This window comes from Columba livia, chromosome 17 (assembly GCF_036013475.1).
Source record: "Columba livia isolate bColLiv1 breed racing homer chromosome 17, bColLiv1.pat.W.v2, whole genome shotgun sequence".
NCBI classification, from domain to species: Eukaryota; Metazoa; Chordata; class Aves; order Columbiformes; family Columbidae; genus Columba; species Columba livia.
Genome location: NC_088618.1, coordinates 1,547,752 through 1,567,241, shown reverse-complemented (window position 1 = coordinate 1,567,241; position 19,490 = coordinate 1,547,752). Strand labels below are relative to the sequence as shown.

General features: G+C 42.5%; 1 protein-coding gene across 2 annotated transcripts in view; it reads left to right on the top strand.

Annotated features, from left to right (window-relative positions):
- SFSWAP (splicing factor SWAP) overlaps nucleotides 1-19,270 on the top strand; it is a 30,723-nt gene extending 11,453 nt beyond the window's left edge. For both annotated transcript variants that reach the window (XM_065033353.1, XM_065033354.1), the window contains 8 exons: nucleotides 389-563; nucleotides 2,592-2,825; nucleotides 4,190-4,377; nucleotides 11,819-12,084; nucleotides 14,113-14,238; nucleotides 16,027-16,197; nucleotides 16,358-16,430; nucleotides 18,844-19,270. In XM_065033353.1, the coding sequence (XP_064889425.1) occupies nucleotides 389-563; nucleotides 2,592-2,825; nucleotides 4,190-4,377; nucleotides 11,819-12,084; nucleotides 14,113-14,238; nucleotides 16,027-16,197; nucleotides 16,358-16,430; nucleotides 18,844-18,909 (1,299 nt within the window). In that variant the 3' untranslated portion in view covers nucleotides 18,910-19,270. The remainder of the gene's footprint in view (nucleotides 1-388; nucleotides 564-2,591; nucleotides 2,826-4,189; nucleotides 4,378-11,818; nucleotides 12,085-14,112; nucleotides 14,239-16,026; nucleotides 16,198-16,357; nucleotides 16,431-18,843) is intronic.
- Nucleotides 19,271-19,490: the final 220 nt, after the last annotated feature.

Below are 19,490 nucleotides of genomic sequence, written 5' to 3'. Positions count from 1 at the left end.
GAATTAACTTTAATGGATTTTGTCCTAGACCCTGGAGATCAAGACCTAAAAGAATAAATGCTTTTAGGGTCTAATTTTAAGAACGTAATTTTTAAAAGAGCTGCTGGCAAAAGCGTACCAGCTGAAGAATTTCTTTGCTGTAAAATAACAGCGCATTGTTACTGTAGGTCTGTAGTTTTTGCAGCCTGTGGGGTTACGTGAAGCAGTTCATTGTTTGTAAGAAGCAGACTTTTGGTCAGGAGTGCTTATCGATGTCAAATTAGCTGTTACACGCTTAGCTGATAATGTGATGTTTTTAAATGGCTGGGAAAATTGCAGCTCCACAGATACTACATTAATTCTTTCATGAACTACACAGTTAGTAAGTCTACACATTTCTTTTGAAAAGGGAGTATCCTCATCTGAAGATGTTCCAGCAGAAACTGCCGGGGACACCTCCAGTGAGCCTCAGTTTACAGATGAACATGCACCCGAAGATGCGTCTGAGCCAAGTGCTAAGGGACTCCCAGGAACTAAAAAAGATGTTCCTCCTAAAGCCGTCAGTGATGGCAAATTGGTGAAAGGTATGTTAGCACGATTGTTGGCTGTGAAAATATTTCTTGGCCTATATGTAAGGGAAAAAAAAAAGCAGAGAGAGAGGCAGGGGGAGAGTAAGGAAATGGATTTCATGATGCAGAAAATATTTTCAATGGAAGCATCAGGAAAGGACTGAACTAGGTAATTTGATTTTTCATATTTCTTACCAGACTATCAAGTACTTATGGTCTGACAGAATAAACTGTTTTGTGCAAAGTTGAAGGCTTTCAACAGTGACCCCAGTAGAATCTTATTTTTGTCGTTTTAAACTCGGCGGTTAGAAGCTCTGTGCAGGAAAGGAGTTCCTATCCTATTCCTCCAGAATAAAACCAGTGGTCTTGTTTGAGGCCATACATATGGAGGAAGTAGCCCAGGCTTGTTACTTAGTTGCTCAGCCTGTTCACGTCTGTCATGCTGGAAAGAAGGACCCTTGTCATGTCATGTTGCAGTGGATGGGCACTGCCTTCCAGCCACTGCGCTGCCATAATCGCTGGTGGGTCTGGGGTTTCTCTCTTCTGCTCCTCGCTGCTGTCTCTTCCCCCGGGGGCTGCAGGCCCCAGCTCTTGGCCGTGTTTGTCTGTCTGTCTGTCTGTCCATCCCCGCTGTGCGGTTTCTTCTCTGGGCAGGTTGAACAGCTTCCCCGGGGAGGGAACAAAATTCCCTGTCTTCAGAGATGCCCTGTGAAGAGAATATAGTATACAGCAGAAAACTGTATCGTTGCCTGTTGTTATGTCATTAACAAATGGCAAACTGGAGCCCATGCTTTAATGATAATAAACTGCTCACATTTAGATGATGGAATGTAACCAGTGAGTCACTTCGTGACAAACTTATTCCTGTAAACTTATTTTCATTTCCTGTAATATTGTACAAATCCCACTTTCTTGTAACCTAAATAGAGTAGTTGGCTACAAGACAGACATAGCATCCACACTAGATTTTTCTTCTGCCTGTGAGGGAGTAAAATCCCATTGAAATCTTATATATATGCAAAAGACATTCTGAGAAAGACAAATACTGCAGCAGACCATATGGAAGTAGGTTGCTTTGCCCGAGATGTCTGAGAAATTCCATTCTTTATTCTTAGAAGATGCATTTTGGCTAAATGCTTTAGAGATTAATTCTATATTTTTTTTCAGACTACATTCCAAGGAAAATTCCATGAGGCAAAAAGACTAGTTTAGGCCCATAGTTAAATATTGGCGTGGTTAATATTTTTTTTGAGGCTCTATTAATACAGCCTAGCTTGAAATGATGCACGATTTCCTTTTATGATGGTGTTCCGTTGTTTTTAGAGGCATTCTTTGTCCTTGCCGTGTGCTGTGTGTGCTGTGCTGCCCTTCTGTTGGAGGAGCAGGGGCTGCCTGGCAGGAACCGTTGACCACCAGTCTTGTTACTGCAAGACTAACTGAGACATTTGGGGAAAAGCACTTAGCTTTTGCAGTTCTATCTCCTGTAATGAAATGTTCTTAACTCCCTGAAGTAATTAATTTTCATATAGTTGGAAATAAGTCTTTAAATACTGTTCTGTGAGCCTGCCAAGTGCTATTGTTGTGCAAAGCGTTGATTTAGTGTGAAGGAAACATAAGGGACTGTATCATGCTGTAGTGTGTCAGATAGGAGCCTGAGCACAGAGCATTTCTATCTTAAGCCTGGAAGAGTAGATTGTTCATTTGGGAAAATAAGAAGTACTGAAACTAAAATTTATTTGGGACAGAATATGAAATTATTTCTCTCATCTCAGGAAATGTAATTCCTGAGATGGTTTAGAGTACTTTTCTTTTTCCCTGCTGCTGAAGTAGAAAAGACTTTGAGATAGATCTTGACAGGAAAATGAAATTCCCAACATTTACTTAAAAAAAATTTTAAAAAAAGAAGGTTGTTTTGTCCTTTTTCCCAAAAGAAAATTAGCATCGTGTGGTGTAGTCTGCATCAGTAATGGATAAAGTCAAGAAGTTCAACCTACTTTCTGCTGCAGTCTAATGATGTGTAAAATCTTACCCATTCATTCACAGCATCATTTGCTCCAATAAGCTTTGCAATCAAGGCCAAAGAAAATGACCTTCTTCCTTTGGAGAAAAACCGTGTCAAATTAGATGATGACAGTGACGAGGAGGAAGAAGAGGGCAAGGAAGGCCAAGAGAACGCTCACAGTGCTTCAAACCACACTCCAGCCGTGCCCGCGCCTTGTGCTGCTGCTGAGGAGAAGAAGCCTCAGCTGACCCAGGAGGAGCTGGAAGCCAAACAAGGTATCCCGGGTGACACTGAACACGGAATGAACTGGCATGTCAATAAGTGTGGCAGGTTAGGTATTTTGAGTCTTCACCATGTCATCTTAACAGGTACCAGAATTCTTTCCCCACAGTTTCCTGCTTGTTGTTAAGAATTCAATCTTCATTCTTTGCTCAGCTCAAATCTACTTGTGGCACACTGGAGCTGAGTACTTTGCCCTAATGTGTCACCTTTCTGAATTTTATTTTGTTTTTCCATTACAATCTCTGACAAAATCGTTAAACTTTTAGTTTCTAGATTGCATTAACAGAGGCCAGAAAAAGGCATGGCCATTTCTCTTTTTCTTCAGAGAATAATGGAAATGCTTCAAGCCATTTTTCAGTTCTATAGCGCTCTCCTATAGACCGCCATCACCTTGTTGATGTTTCGTTACTCTTCTAATGCAATGCTGTTAGGTCTTTGTGTGGGTTTTTCCAGTGACCGTGTTTAGGTATGTAAGGCCAGAAGGGTCTGCTGTGTGAATTTGAATCCCCTTTTCAGGGGATCGCATTTCCTCCATTCCTCCTCCAGGCTGTTTCACAGCAGAGATTGTTTAATAAAGCGGAGATGCTGTCGGTATTTACCAGCTTAAAAACTTACAACTATGAGTATGCTACAGTCATTTAATTTCTCATTTTCAGAATGTTTTTTTCACTCCTAAGTAGCAGTTCTTCTCTAAACTTCAGTAGCACAAAGTGTGCTTTGGTGATACATATCTAAAGCAAATAAGAAATATTTGGTATGATAAAAAAAATGAAGTGCAAAATACATTTGGATAAAGCTGTGTGTTGGAAAACCCAGTCACCTGAACATGCACACAGTACAGAGGTGGAAGTGGAAGGTGAAAAGGGTTAGACAAAATATCCAGTAGGTGCATAGTTAAATCCATTGGCTTATTCTCCCTCGGTGATCATGTAACAGTAACTGTTGGTTCTAACAGTGTTTAAGGTAAAGATTAGACCTGTGGGAAGAGCAAAATGGAGAGTTTGCTTCATTATAACAAGTAGAAGAAAAAGCGTCTGAGTTTACAGTGTTACTTCTTGAGATAGCTTTTGTAAATGGAAAAGGACAAGGAGTCTGAATTTTTGGGATTGTATTTTCGTGTCATTTACTTCACCTGTACTGCTCTTCATCAAGCAGATGATATCTCTATGAATTCAGATGCTTGGAAATGCATAATTTCAACCTGATGTGTCCTTATTATGTCTTGGAATGGATGTATTTGAAAGGATTGAGAGTGGTTGGAGTGTGCGTGTGTTTGTGTTGGAGTGTGTGTTTGTTTGAAACCCAAGTTCCCCAAGACCAATTCACTCTAAACTTTGTGCTTTTTTGTGTTTCTTAGCAAAACAGAAGCTGGAGGACAGATTAGCAGCTGCAGCAAGAGAGAAGCTTGCACAGGCTTCCAAAGAATCAAAAGAAAAGCAGCTACAAGCAGAGCGCAAAAGGAAAGCTGCACTGTTCTTACAGACTCTGAAAAACCCTTTGGCAGAGGCAGAAACAGAGAAAATTGAAGAGAATTTCAATAACGAGGTAAGCAGAAAGCAATTTCTCTTTACCATAAAGCTAGCAGAAAACTTACCTATAGAGTGTGGATCTGACAGTATGTTAGGAAGATGACTGAAGGGACGGTTGAATTTTAAACGCTGTTAGTCTTTATCAGTTATCTTACGTATGTCTCTCATCTGTCATTAAAGAACTGGTAGAAAAATATGATGCATAATTCAGAGGTCAGTTAGCCAGTTACAGAAAGGAAAATGAGCCTGCAGGTTTAACTCTGCACTAGCCTAAGCATCATTTTATCATAAGCACATCGCAGCCGGTGTGACCTGGTGCCTGCTTGCTGAAAGACGGAGGAGTCTGTGGTTCCGCACCCGTACGGACACCTCCAACAAGTCCAGACAATCTCTTTTCTTCGTGGAAGAAAACTTGTCATAACCCATTTTCAACAAAGTCACCTGAGATTTCTGTCTTCACTGCAATAGCTGTAAACAGTTGTGGGGAAAACGTAGGAATGGGATTTGGTGTAAACTATGTAGTTTCCTGATGTTTAATGTAAATTGGGCCAGAAGTTTATGCAGCTTGGGGTGTCGTTGCAGGATCCTTCACAAGCCAGACTGAAGTTCTGTGTTTGTCTGTGTATGCTGCTGTCAAGCCTTTTGTGCACATTGCAAATACAAATATTGTTGGGAAGTAGAAGCTCAGTTTTCTAGTTTTGGAATTACACTGCTTCCAGGAAAGCCACTATATCCCTCCTGGTTGCGCTGTTCAAGAAAATGTCATCTCTGGATACCGATGGAAAATTCCAGATATTGATTGTGACAGGCTGGTTACAAGAATGACTGACTGGTTTTCTATCTTTTTCTTTCTGATAGAAAGATTTCCAGTACCTAACATGCCATTCATTGCCCAGTTCTTGATTTTTTTCCAAAGAAATCATGGATTACACCTCCAAACACTTCCAACAGCACAGACGAGTGAAGGAGTCCTACCTGCAGTGCAGGCAATCATAGCAGTGGAGAGCAGCAGACATGTCAGGTGAATGCTGTCACGTCCCAAAAGAGACTGGGATTCTCGTTGCCACTGCTGACGTGTTTTCCCTGGGTGGCACGAGTGTTCAGTACCTTTTTCCAGCTATATATTGAAAACTGAATGCAGAGAGTCAGTGACAATGCAAAACTCCCCAGACTTGCAGTTCTGCTCCACTTCTCAAGGGGATTTGTCAAGGACATAGATATTTCTAAGCAAAGGTTCTTTTGATATTTTCCTTTAAGAGAGTGTCTGAAATAACCAGGAACAGCTGACTCTTTTTCAGAAGAGCGGATGAATGTCCTCACTCACATCTGAACTTACTGAAGTTCTAAGCTGAATTTACTAAAAAGCAAGTGAGCAAAACCTGCACCCTAATCCCACTTCTCAGTGAACTTAGTTGCTCCAAACTTCTCTTTCCTTCTCCCACACATGGGCAGTTTCTGGGTCAGCGTCTCTTTCCCGCACAAAAAAGGTCCAGTGGATTTAAGAATTTTAAAGCAACCAGTTTCACTGCTCCTTCCCGATGGAAATGTTTTGGACATGCTTCCTTTATAAAGGGGTTTGTTTAGAGTTGAAAGTGTGTATTTGGTACTGATGTGACCTTGCTTTTTAAAATCAAATCGACTGTTGGGAGTGTTGCTACTGTGTTAATGAACAGTCTAAAATGCCATAATGTCTTCGGAAATAATATTCCTCCTAAGTGTAGTTGCTTACTTGACATGCTTCAATATGTTTATATAGATACACATCTTAAGATTGTAGCATGTAAGTTTACTTTGAAACATGAATGTTTTCAAGCTGCTGTCTTTCCCTTGGCCATATTTGAACAAGCTGCCACGTACATTCATTCCAATGCGTAATCTGCCTTTGGCTCTTCTTGCCTGGTTTGCCTATACAGAAATTTTATTGGGAAGAGATGAGTGAAATCATTTTGTGGATTTGTTAACCTCTGTTGTGTATACGCTGAGAATCCAGTAAGCTGCATTGTGATGTCTGAATCAGTTTATAAATAAATACATAGCACAGGGATTTTTTTTAAAGCCCTTTCAGTCATGTTTGGGTTTTTTTTAAAAAAAGTCATATAAGAAAGTTTTAAGTCCACTGAAAATGTCACTTAATGTATTTCATCGCCATTTTGAGGGGAAGGAGCATCCAACGAGGAATCCAGGAAACAAAGATTAATATGCCGTGGTCATAGAGTTGGTGTAGTGGAATGATTTTGGTAGCTTAAAATGTGTCTCAAAGAACAGAGTAATGATAGAGATGTGTAATAAAGCATGACGTGGAGTTGAGAATGTCTGTAGATGGATGATTCCCGTGAGATCGCCCCTGCCTAATAACTGTGTAAAAACTAGTAATGCTATTTATGTGTATACAGTGTACACTGGTGCTGAAAACCTGCTTATCACACTGTGTAGAAATGCATTAAATGGGCAAAGCTTTCTTGACCTCTGTCAGATTTTCCTGATATCTAGTATTTCTTGAAAGAAATGCTGGTGCTGAATATATATTATACCCTTGAACAGATTTATTCCACTAACTGCATGTAAAGGACAGTCGATACCACAGACCGTAGTGCTTTTAAGCTTTTGTTTGGCCTCAGCTGAATCTTAAAAATCATCAGATGTACCTCATCCATAGCTGGATTGTTTGTTTCATACAGTTTCCTGTTTTTCCTGAGAGTGAAATCAAGCAAGAGGAACAAAAGGCTGAGAAATGAGCTTGAGCAGTGAAGCAGCGCAGCTTTGCACGGGTGACTCCTCAGCGTTCTCGCGTGCATTACAACAGCACGGTTCTGCAGAGTCTTGCCTCAGACCAGGCCTTGGAAAGCGTGGCTTTAGCTCCCTCTCCAATACTGAGCAGCTTCCAGTAATGTTGGTGCAGCAACTTGGTATCGTAGGCCTGTAACATTTCCAGCACCGTTTTCAGGGGTTAAGATGTTGTTTGTCTGCAGCTGTGCCAATTCCCTCACCCTGTCCGTCAGAGCGGGGTTGTTCTGAGGTGCATCTGGGAACAAGAGGTTGAAAAGAGAAAGGAGAAGGATCTGCTGGGAGCTGTGGTTCTCTGTGCTGCCAAGGGAGCGGGCGGGTTCTGCTCTGGCTGGTGAACACGCGTTTAATGCTCGTGTTAGCTGTGGCTGATAGTGGTACCAGCTTAGAGGAGGGAAAATGTGAGCTGCCAAATCACTGCCTCCAGCAAAATGTTTTGGTAAATATAATTGTGTGGGTAAAGTCCCATCCCTGCTGTCCCTGGCAAGGGAAGGCCTGCAGGCCTGCACTCTGGAGAAGGAGATGGTCATAGGTGACCATTAAATCATTTAATTGATGTGTCCCAGAATCTACTGGTGCTGCTAATACCTGACAGGAGGAGGAGCAGGCGGCAGCACTGGTGGCTGCCTGGACAAGGCGCGGAGCGTTCGATGTCTTCAGAGAAGTTACTCGGTGTAGTGACAGGTGCTTGCAGGTGTAGTGCAGTCCCGTTTCCGTCTACAAGGCATAAACTAACTATAATTCTGTCTGATGCGTTTGTAATACAGATTATTCTGCTAATCTCTCTTATTTTATCCTGTTTTGGGGGTGATAGTGCTTTGCTGTGCATGTAAAAGACAGTTGGTTTTACCCAAACTGTTACCTGTCTAAGCTGCAGTATCCAATTTAAAGGAGAGAAATCCAGTCATAATGCTGCAAAACCAGACACACACGCGATTTGAAAGGAACTCTGTTTTAATGGCTTGTCCCAAATGTCATCTGCTGTTGTGCCTCTGAATATAAAGATTCTATAACACAAAGCAGAACTTCACTTTTGGCCCTTTCATCTGTTTTGAAGCCCAGTTTGATGGTGGGTTTCTTTAGATGGCTTGTCCCTACGCTTGTCCTGTACGTAACCATTTTTTTCTGTGGAAAGTAGTCTGTTTATGAGAGAAATAGAAATGTGCCATGATTAAAAATAAGGCGCTATTCAAGCTTTGCCAAGAAGAACGGGGTTATCGACAACTGTAGGTGGTGTCTGTCTGTCACACTCACTGCTGTAGCTGATCCTCTGTTCTGTAGCAGTGGACTGTACATATTAGTGCCTGCCTCCTTGCAATAGTAATGGAACAGCATTTTATTTCCCTTTTCCAAAAGGACAAAAAAAGACATAAAACAGAATGTCATGAACTAATGTGACATTGGGAGGTGGACAGCTTGCTGGCATTTGCAACTTTCTTACCACGAGAACCCTGCTGTCAAAAACTACGTGAGAGTTGTAGTTCCTCATGCTGTAGATTCTTCAATTATTATTTAATAGGGGGGAAAATGTAGATATCAGGAACTGCCATCTTAATTAAGATCGGTAAGAGAGCTAAGAATGTTTTGAGCCTTGATTTTTACTCTTCAAAGTGCTCAAGGTACAAAGGCGTATTGATCCGTACTTTTTCCAATTTGGATCTAAGATAGGATTCAAGTTACTACAAAATTCAGCTGTTCAGAACAGAATAAATATTAGCCAGTTGTAGGAGAGTTAGTCACATTATTGCTAATGTCCTTTACCAGCTGACTTTGTACCAGGAACACGACCAGTGTTTGGTTCTGTTGCAATAAGCACCTTGCGGTTCACTTCTAAGGTTGGCTTTGTGTGTTGATGAAGTAGCAGAACCCCAGAATAACTCACGTGTGTTCTGGTCTTATGAACACTGCAAATCTGCAAATGTCTTGTAGTGACTCAAGTGCTCATTTGTGTTCTCGTGGAGCTGTCAGTTCTTCCTGGTCCAGAGCTCGTTCCTCACGCATTCCTGCTCAGCAGGACTTGGTGAATCATCTTTGTTTTCCAAAAAGGTATCTCTGAAACATTTTTTATGCCAAGTGTTTGCTGGAGAAAGCATTATTTTCATCCGCTTCGCTTCAGTCATGCAAATAACACACTGAAGAACAACCATGTCAGTGAGATTGTCTGACACACAGCATTTCATAAGGGCCAAAAAAATGTGCTGTTACCCAAAATGGGCAAAGCGTTGAGGTTCGGTGAATGTTATCTGAATGTTTGCAGAGTAACTTCACCCTGAAAACTGTGATCTCTCAGCCCTCGAGGGGTGCGTGGTGAAGCTCCTCAGGTAGGCCGTGGCTGCTGTGCTCTGCGGGAGGGTGTTCCCTGCCCTGCCGCTCCGCAGAGCCTGCTTGGAAAACAAAGCGTTTCTGCCTCTTGGAAACATGTAACATTGTCCCAGTGTCTGCGTTTGCTTTGGGTTCGGGGTTTTTTTGTTTGTGTTTTTTTGCCGTTGTGTTCGGTTTGGTTTGGTTTTTTCTGCATTTGTGCCTCCAGTTGAAGTTCCCGTTACCTTGGGTTGCCTGGGTCAGCTTTCACTGGTAATAACACAAATCACCGACAGCTTCTTCTATTTGCCAGACACGGAGTTTATTTTTTTTTCCAAAATATTTGGATTCAGCAGCATTATTTGTACACCTAGAAATTGTGTTTGTGGCCTGGCAACCTGCTGGCGCCAAGTTCTTCCACTGGGCTCCGAGTTCTGGTCTGGTGGTGAAGCTTGTCATTTTGGGGTGGGTTTTTTCTTGCAGGCAACCAGGGAATCGGCACGTCTGCTCACAGCCGATGGCGCCGTTGCGGCCTGACCGGGTTCGGCGTTTTGGTGGATACATAGGGGTGCTTAGTTCTGATTGCTGAGAGAACCTCTGTGTAGATTAACTCATGTATGAAGTTCCTTTTTGGCAGTGGTACAATAGCTGTGGTTTATGGGGCCAGATGAACTTGGGCACTGAAAACATTTGTTTTTTCCTTCCTCTCTTATTTTCCTCTCAACTCTACTTTGCCTACAGCTATTTCGTTTCAAGCTATTAGAGGTGTCTACTTCAAGGCAAACTGGCCTGTTGCATATTCAGTGGTGTTCAAAGTGAAGACTAAGATACTGCAAAAAGAGATGAATAGCATTGTCAGGGAACAAAAGTGGGCTGCGCTGGTCTCTTAGGAAACTCTTAGGTTTGGAGATGAGGTGTCTGCAATTACATGTGGATTGTAAAGTTAGTGAAATTGGAAATGGGCCTCTGGTAAACCAGTCACTCAAGTGATCGTGCTATAAAATGTTTACAGTCCTTGAAGCAAACTTCTTTAGTACTGCTTTATTGCTATTTTTGTAAAGATTGTGATAGCAGTTATCAGTTCAAGCTCAGCAAAGTGTCCTGGGTCTCCTGAAGCAAAGCTGGGTTTCTGGTTGTTCGGGTGCGGTCAGCTGCTGCCTTCACGTATTCACAGGAGGAGAGGGATAAAATAAAGGAAAAGATCACCTGTGTCTAATTTGGGTGTTTCAGGTTTTAATGTATTACTTTTTATTCCGATCACGGTAACATCCCCGTATCAAACGCTGAAAGTGTCAGACCAGATGGAGCAGAAATTATGGCAGAGAGAAAGTGATTTCCTCAGTTGCCTTGAAATGGCAGCTGGGGAATGACAGGCTTTGAAATGAAGAGCATCTCTGTGGCACCTGACTTGGATTGTTCTAAACACGGTATTGAGCAGAATTCTCGCAGGTACAAGGTGATAATTTGAAAATTTCTTGGAGCGTGGTATGTTTCGCTTAACTGACTGCGGTCGGAATTACTCACTGAGCGTGAATTGTACATGGACCTCTTCCGTCTTTGAGATTAATCACTTTTGTGATCTCCTTAACCCTTTACATTTATTTTGCAAAGTATAGGAATAATTTGTATCAGCACTAACTCATCTTGCTGGTTTTGAGGCTGTAATCTAAACAGCACAGTTGGGAGATGAAAGTGACGCTGAAACTTGACTTTGAATGCCAGTAGTTCCTGATTGTGTTTCCAGGCTTATCCCTTTTAAGTCAAAGCGGTAAATAGAGGAAAAGAGATCTGCTGGTACTTGATTTTTAAAAGCTGAAGATGGAAACTTCAGAACTATGTCCTAGTTCAGGTGACAGTCTTAGTGTGCGTATCCCAGCTTGCACACGTGTCTGGGAGGAACCGCACAGGCCTCCAGTAGATCCTCCTGGCGTGCGGGCTCGAAGGCATCAGCCTCGGGTGTGCACACTTTCTGCAGTATTGATGCAGCACTGGGAGCTTTTAAAGCGTTCATGGGACGTTAGATTGTTACTGATTTTACAACTTCTTTCCTAAGATGGATGTATTTCTCACACAGTTTGACGAGTCAAAAAATGTAAGGTGATTGTTAGTTACTATCTTCCTTGCTGTTGTTATCCAGCATTTCTCCAAAAACCTGTATTGTATATTGGCAAGACTATCGAGCAAGATATTTTAAGTGTCTTTGCCAGAATGTGCATGTATGTGGCATGCACAGGGGTAGATGTAGATCTCTGTTTAGGGTAAAGGACTAAAGATGCTTATGTGTTGTCTACACTTGTAGGACTTTCTCAAACTAAAAATTCACATGCACCTTTGAAAACTGACCACTGCTCTTTGTGTGCCTTTGATTTCAGAGTGTCAATAGTATACCCTGTCCTGTGGCTGCAGTCAGAGCTCTGCCCACCTTAGAAGTTAAACAAGCAGAAAGGCCTTCAAGCAAAGGCAGAGATCCTCCTAGGGATGAAGAGAAGGAAAAGAAAAGAAAAAAGCACAAGAAAAGATCTCGGTCAAGATCTCGATCGCCGTTCAAGTATCATTCGTCGTCTAAATCCAGATCTAGATCCCATTCAAAAGCAAAGCACTCACTTCCCACTGCCTATAGAACTGTCCGGCATTCAAGGTGGGTTTGGAAACCAAACATATTCTTTACAGTTCTGTGTGGGTTAACGCTTAAAGCATTTTTGCACTTCTTCCATTATAGAAACATCTTGATACCCATTACAAAGGGTTATAGTCACCTTGAAGACAGTAAATAAGTATCATCGAATGTGGAAGGTTTTTGAAAATAGTTTCAATGAAATAATGAATCATTAATTTCTAATTACGTAGTGCAAAATTCGTATTAGCAAATGCTTTTTCGCTCTGGTCTGTGAAACACTTGGCAATAATATGTAGGAATGTGATTATAGCAGGAGGAGAACTTGCTAATAAGTCTGTGTCTGTTGCTGTACTAATGTAAGCAGACAATATTAAGATAAGAAATAGAGGTAGAGAAGTGCCTGGTTGAACAGCAAAGCTCAGAAGGGAAACAGGCAGTTGGGTGGCGTGCGAAAAAATCTGCTGGATGAATGACAGGAGAGGAATGAGAGGAATCCAAGAAGGATGAAAGCAGAGCTGGTGAAGAAAGGAGAGCTTAGAAGAATGTAGCCCCGTGCAGCTGACTCTGGTGTTAGTCACTAATGAGATTAAATTCACTATATTAATTATCCAGCTATAAGATTATATATATTGTAGTTATATTGGTGCTGTTAATTACATCTAAGACATTTGGATCTACATGCCTTTAAAGTTTCCCGTCTGTAAAATGTGTCCCATGAAGTGCCCCGTCCCATGGGAGTTTGTGCTCAGCAGGAAGGGCTTGTTCTTGGGGTTGTGTTCTCGGGGTCACGCTGCACAACAATCCCTAAGGAACTTGTAGTTCAAACAAACTGTGCATATCAATACTACCACGGCTGTACATGTGTGTCATGCATGCAGAATCATACATTCCTTTATCTTTGTGGCCATGCCTGTGACATGTGCTTCCTGAGAAACACCTTCTACCCTTTACAGAGTCACAGAATGTCAGGGGTTGAAGGGCCCTGGAAAGCTCATCCAGTGCAATCCCCCCATGGAGCAGGAACACCCAGATGAGGTTACACAGGAAGGTGTCCAGGCGGGTTGGAATGTCTGCACAGAAGGAGACTCCACAACCCCCCTGGGCAGCCTGGGCCAGGCTCTACCACCCTCACCCCCAACAAGTTTCTTCTCATAATGAAGTGGAACCTCCTGTGTTCCAGTTTGAACCCATTGCCCCTTGTCCTACCGTTGGCTGTGAACTATTTGTAGAGGTTAATATGTTCATCTTGGATCAAGAGTCTGTATTGTGTGGATGCCGATGCTCAAATATACTGAACATCTCTGTTTGGAGTAACTGCTTTACTTGAGTGTCTCAGTCTAATGTTGTATGTTTGAGATGTTGTTGCTTTATTTTATTCTGTTCAAAATGTATATTCTAACCTACAAATCTCAATATAAAGTGACTATCGATGCCTTATTTTACCTCAAGAGTGAACAGAACACAGGTGGAATTTTCCATTTCTGTGGTAATCGCTGCTCCAGTTCCTGTTAATCAAATAATATAGAATAACAAACAAGATCTTTTTCTTAATAAACTTTTGTAACTTTCTTCGAGAGTAGCTTATTAGGTTTGAAGTATCTGCACAGTGAAGATAAGTATTTTGGATTTGAAGTTATTTAAACTATTATATTTAAATTAACTGTGACAGCCAAAAGATGAGCTGTGCTTAATTCATCATTTTTCTTTAGACTATATTGCATTCTGATGGTAATGAATTGTGATCTCTAAATTGTCAAAATGACCCCTCAACACATGCCCTGAATTTGGGAACAGTCTTAAAGCCGTAGATTTTGGTGAGGTGGGATCAGCAAAGAGTGAAAAGCCATGGATAACCACATCCTAAATGGCCTGGATGGGTAGGAAATTCTTACGCAGCTGACAAGTCTTGGAGGCTAAACACCCCATGTGGGTATAAAATAGTCATTTGAAAGGTGTTGTATTTGCATTTGGTGACAGCACAATTCCACTGAAACAAAGGTCATTAAATGAGTAACACGAAGCAAACTTTTGGCTGCGTTTTGTGCCCAGGTCTCGATCGAGGTCGCCCAGGAGGCGGGCGCACACCCCCGAGAGGCGGCGGGACGAGCGGAGCGTTCCCACAGCTTATCGCATCAGTAACAGTCCTGGGAACAGCAGGAAGCGCCCGCGGTCCAAGTAAGTGCTCTCGGGCCAGAGGTTGTGCATTGCCTGATGGGTTACGCACTCCCGAGGCAGATGGACAAATACTCGTGGAGAAAAACAACATTGGAAGCCCTCACTCTTCTTCCCCCGTTCTTGCCTATATTTGAACGCTAAACGTACAAGCGCATGAGTGCTGTCTCCCAGCTGTGAGAGTTCAGATTTCCCTTGGCCTTCCATATTTCCTTCCTGTTGGTCGTTTTCTCCTGCTCAGCCTGTGTAAGGTGTGTGACCTCTGCCCAGAGGCCGTGCACTGGCATGATGTTATTCCTGCTGGTGCTGCCTGATGTCTCAGTGCACAAATCTGAGATTAAAACACCAAAAAAGATTACTGTAAAACATTCTTGCATGGTGAATGTCTATTGAGATTTTCAAGAGTTGAGTATGAAATATGTTCACAGCCTGATTACATTATAATGTTTTAAGAAACTGAGCAATTACAGTACATAATTAGCTAGTCATGGAATAACTGACTGTGTAGCTGATGTTTCCTGTATAGTCATGACTGTTCGAGGCCAGCAGAGCTGTCATTCCTTCCATTGCTTCTGCCACTTAATGATGATTTATGCAAGAAAAATATACAGAGGTTTTGCAATTTTAAAAATTGAATGTTAAATTCTATATAAAAATCAAATATCTAAGCCTCAGAGGTGTACAGGATTTATATGGGACTTAAATGTGCTATAGCATAGCTGCTTTTAAAGTAGCAAGTTCCTAAGAAAATCAAAATAAGGAGCCAGTGTTGTGGTACCTAAAAGATGGCTGAACGTTTTCCGGTGGTTTAAGATATTCTAGAAGCTTCAACACGGCTCTTGTGAATAGACTTGTAGCAGTGCATGCTGGAGAGAAATGCTTCCGATGGGCTACTGCCTGACTCTAAGGCATTATCCCCGTAATTCTAATTACAGTCATATCAGTGCTGGTATGTAAATCATACATCCATAAATTCGTAACCATGTATAAAGATGTTCATAGTTCCATCTCTAGTGTATTACTAATTGAATTATCTTTGAGCTTAATATTATAATATATGAGGAGACTACCTCTGTTTTCCCCTTTTGTCAATAATGAGCACATCAGGTACCCGTAAGTCCTTTGTTCCAGCTCACATAATGGCAAATATTTGTGTATCTATAATTTTCAAGTCATAAATAGTCTGCACTTAAAACATGTTGTTAGGTCTGGGTTCATTTGAGTGGCACACAGGAGCTGGTTTGTAATTCTGAGCCTGTGGTTTGTTCCATTGTAGTTCAGCTCCGAAGGAAAGGGGGAACTTTCTTTTGAAAAGGAAACAACTGAAGCATGAATTTGCCTTGCAGATCTTTTGCATAGCTATGATTCCATGGTTCGTTCATGAGCCAGGAAAATTGTAAGGGATCTAAACTCTTACATTTCTCAGTACATTCTAAGTGCCTGATGTTGTTTGGGAAGGAAGTTCCCTCTAGCAAAGTGATTCTGCACGTCTCCAGTGGAAGACTCGTTGTCTGTCAAACTGTCCAACACTGGCCAGTGATTCCTGTGTACCCGTGGAGCAGTGTCCCAAGGGAGACCCTCAGGGACTGGTAGTAGCCCAAAAAGAGCTTCTGAGGAAGTATTTTGCACAACCATAGAAGTGCAGTGGTGGGGTAAGACTAATTCCTGCTGAGGGCAGAAGTATCCCATGGAAGAGGGTACCTGAGCTTTTAGAAGTGTAAAAAGTAACTTCAGCTGAGCTACTGTAATATTGCTTTAAGTATCCTTCAATAAAGTATTTTTTTCTTGCAGAAGTCCCCATGAAAAGAAGAAGAAGAGGCGGTCTAGGTCACGTACCAAGTCCAAAGCTCGGTCTCCTTCACCATCCACGTCACCGGGCAAACCATCCACACACAAAAATTCTGTACATTCAGCTAGTGTCTCTCCTGTGGAGAGCAGGGAATCCAGCCAGGAACGCTCCAGGTAACAGCTCGTGTACCCAGCGCTGCAGGGCTGATGGCTCCTGACTCTCTGTGTCTTTTGACCTGACTTGGGTGGTGAGGAGCTCTGTGCGTGTGTAATGTGTGAAATGCGTTTTTAAAACATGTACAATAATTTTCTACTTCTTATTGAACTTTTCTAGAGGAGTTTCTCAGGAAAAAGATGGCCAAATCTCTTCAGCAATTGTGTCTTCAGTGCAGAGTAAAATCACTCAGGTAAGATTAGAAGATCACATTATGTTGCCTGATTAAGTGTGCCCATCATGCCGCTTTCTTCTCTACCTCCCTGTACCATTCTGAGCTTTCCCCTTGCTGACCTGCCCCAGCTGCTCAGCCCATTTCTCTGTGCTCCCCGGCTCTGGGCCTCCTCACTGAGCGCCCATCTCACCATGTGCTGCTCTTAACACGTTTCATGAAAGAAAGGAGGAGAAATACCTTGGCAAAGGCTGAGTTTGTAGTTGGCAGTAGAGGAGAACTATGTCCTCTTGCAAACTGAAGTGTAGGCTTTGCATTGAGCAGTAGCTTCAGCTCCCTTGTCTTCCCCTTGTTGCTGTTTATGTCTCTGATCTTTCACTGTTATGATTTCATTGATGTATTCAAGTTTGCTTTGAATCATGGCATATTGAGTATGTGCCTCTATACGCTGTGCAATAATGTAAATGCATTCAGCTTCCCTAGCACAGTTTTAAGATACTCAATCTCTGTCAAAATAATTCCATTTCCGTTTTAAAAGCTGCTGCAAGGTATTACTTTTCAAAATTTTTAATTTCAGTCATCTTAGAGTCTTCATGCATATTTAAGTTTCCTTCAGTTGAATGTACCAGGTTTAGAGGAGGAAAGCTCTTAATTATGCTTTGGCAAATTTACAATATAAAATCAGAATTGCTTTTTATATTCTCATTTTTTCAATGGATAGATGATTCTTTCTGTAAATTAACATCGTTCAAAGATTTAGTTCCAGTAGGGAAATAGTGGTAGCTCAGAATTAATACTAGTAGACTAGTACTGTACATACCATATTTGATCCGTTTTTGATGAAAAAACAAGGAATATTCAGGAAAATAGAAAATAGCAGTTAGAAGCACCAAAAAAAGAAAATGGAGCATTAAGGCCCTAGCGCTGCTTAGGCTGCCAAACACAGGAAATTCCTGGTAAGAGGAATGTGATATGAACTATATGGTCTTGAAAGGAGGGTCAACATCGCACCCTTTAAACCCTGCACGTTTCAGCCAGAGGTGACGGTTGCGCGTTTCTGGGTTCAGTAATTGCTGCTGGCCCCACGTGTGCCGGTGGGCGTCTGCGTGTGCCGGTGGGCGTCTGTATGTATGTGCCGGTGGGTGTCTGTATGTATGTGCCGGTGGGTGCCTGTATGTATGTGCCGGTGGGTGCCTGTATGTATGTGCCGGTGGGTGCCTGTATGTATGTGCCGGTGGGTGCCTGTATGTATGTGCCGGTGGGTGCCTGTATGTATGTGCCGGTGGGTGCCTGTATGTATGTGCCGGTGGGTGTCTGTATGTATGTGCCGGTGGGTGCCTGTATGTATGTGCCGGTGGGTGTCTGTATGTATGTGCCGGTGGGCGTCTGCATGCGCTGGAGCTGCGCTGGAGGCCGACGGGCCAGCGCCGGCTGCAGAGCAGCTCCCAGTGCCTCCCAGCCGCCCACCAGCTCAAAACACGGGCGCGAGGTACTAGCTGCAAAAAGTACAAAAAGAAGAAAACTACGAATCTGCAAGCTATTTCCCAACATAGATTAGTTTAGCAGCTTTTGAAGGGCTCAAAGAAATGTAATTTACCTGATTATTAGTAAGATTATTTTGCTGCCAATGTGCTGGCTGACCCTGACCAATTCAGCACTGTTCCCATTCACATCCTGCCATCTGTAAAGTGTAATAATGATGCCAAATTCCCCTGTGAAGTGTTTTGAGAGCTTCAGATGAAAAGTGCTTTAAAATAACTAAGGATTTTTATTCATTTGTATTGCATTTGTGAATAAATGTTTAAAGTAACTTTAATTCATAACTTATCCACACTTTTTGTGATCATTTTTTGCAACCCAATTATCAATGCCGTTTACATGAAGTCTCATTTCCTTATGTAAAGCTGTTCCCACTGGAGACTTGGACAAGACTGAGAGCGGCTGTTTGGTTTCTCAGCAGTCTCAATGCTTCAGTCACTATGTCCGATGTGAATATGCTGCTGCTATGTAAATTCTTCATTCAGGTTTACAAAGCAAAATTAAAAAGCGGTGTGTTATCCAGCAATTGTTAGAGCTGTCTGCGTACCAGCAGACTCCAGTGCTCCGTGGTTGTGTGTTCATGGCAGCTTTTGTGCAGATACAGTCATGGTTTCTTTCCATTTCAGTTGCAGTGATTTCTGTGTGTTGCTGTATAGAAACTGCTCTAAAGATTAGGCAGAGCAGCACTTGGTAGCATTGTAGTGCAAGCAGACTGTACTTGCTGTCGTACAAACTTCCTGCAGATTATGTCGCTCATTTAGCCAAGGTCTCTGTAACACCTGCCGATGGTGCCGCAGGTGCGGGTGTGTGGCCTGAGCCAGCCCCGGCTGCACGTTCGCCTTCAGCTTCTTCAAAGCCCAGACGCGGCTCATCATTTTCCTTCTCTTTTCTACAGGATCTAATGGCCAAAGTGAGAGCAATGCTTGCAGCTTCCAAAAACATCCAAACCAGTGCCTCCTGAGACCCGTTCAACTGCCCCCCAGAAATCGTGTGGAAAAGAACAATTTTTTAAAGAACTGCCTCATCTCCCGCGTACAGCCGAGCTCGGCTGCCCGCTCCGCAGCCCGTCTGCTCCGCAGCCCGTCCGGCGCCACCGGGACTGCGGGAGCTGAACCTTCCTGTACAGAAGCGTCTCCTTGAAATTTCATTAAACTTTTTCAGCCGGAATATCTTTGGAAAGTTTTTGGTTTTTGTAAATTGATTTTTTGACTAATTCCTCAGTAACATTTTATGATCAGCGGTCTATATGTGTATATTTGTAAATATCATGTTTCTGTGAAAGAAGTATTACACAATAATAAAGAAGGAAACATCTTTCATTAGCTACTTCTTGTGGAGTCCTTAGTTTTGCGGTTAACACTTGTGCAGCCTGCCCGCCCACCTTAAGCTGAGAATGTTTCATCTTCATTCGTGCTTGGGCCGAGCTCAGCAGAATTGTTGTTTGCCGGGGTGGTGCAGTGGGCCGGTGGGGAATGGTGATGCAGGATCCTGTATCCAGCGCTTACCTGCTTCTTTCAAAGGTGTTTGTCATGTTTTGACTAG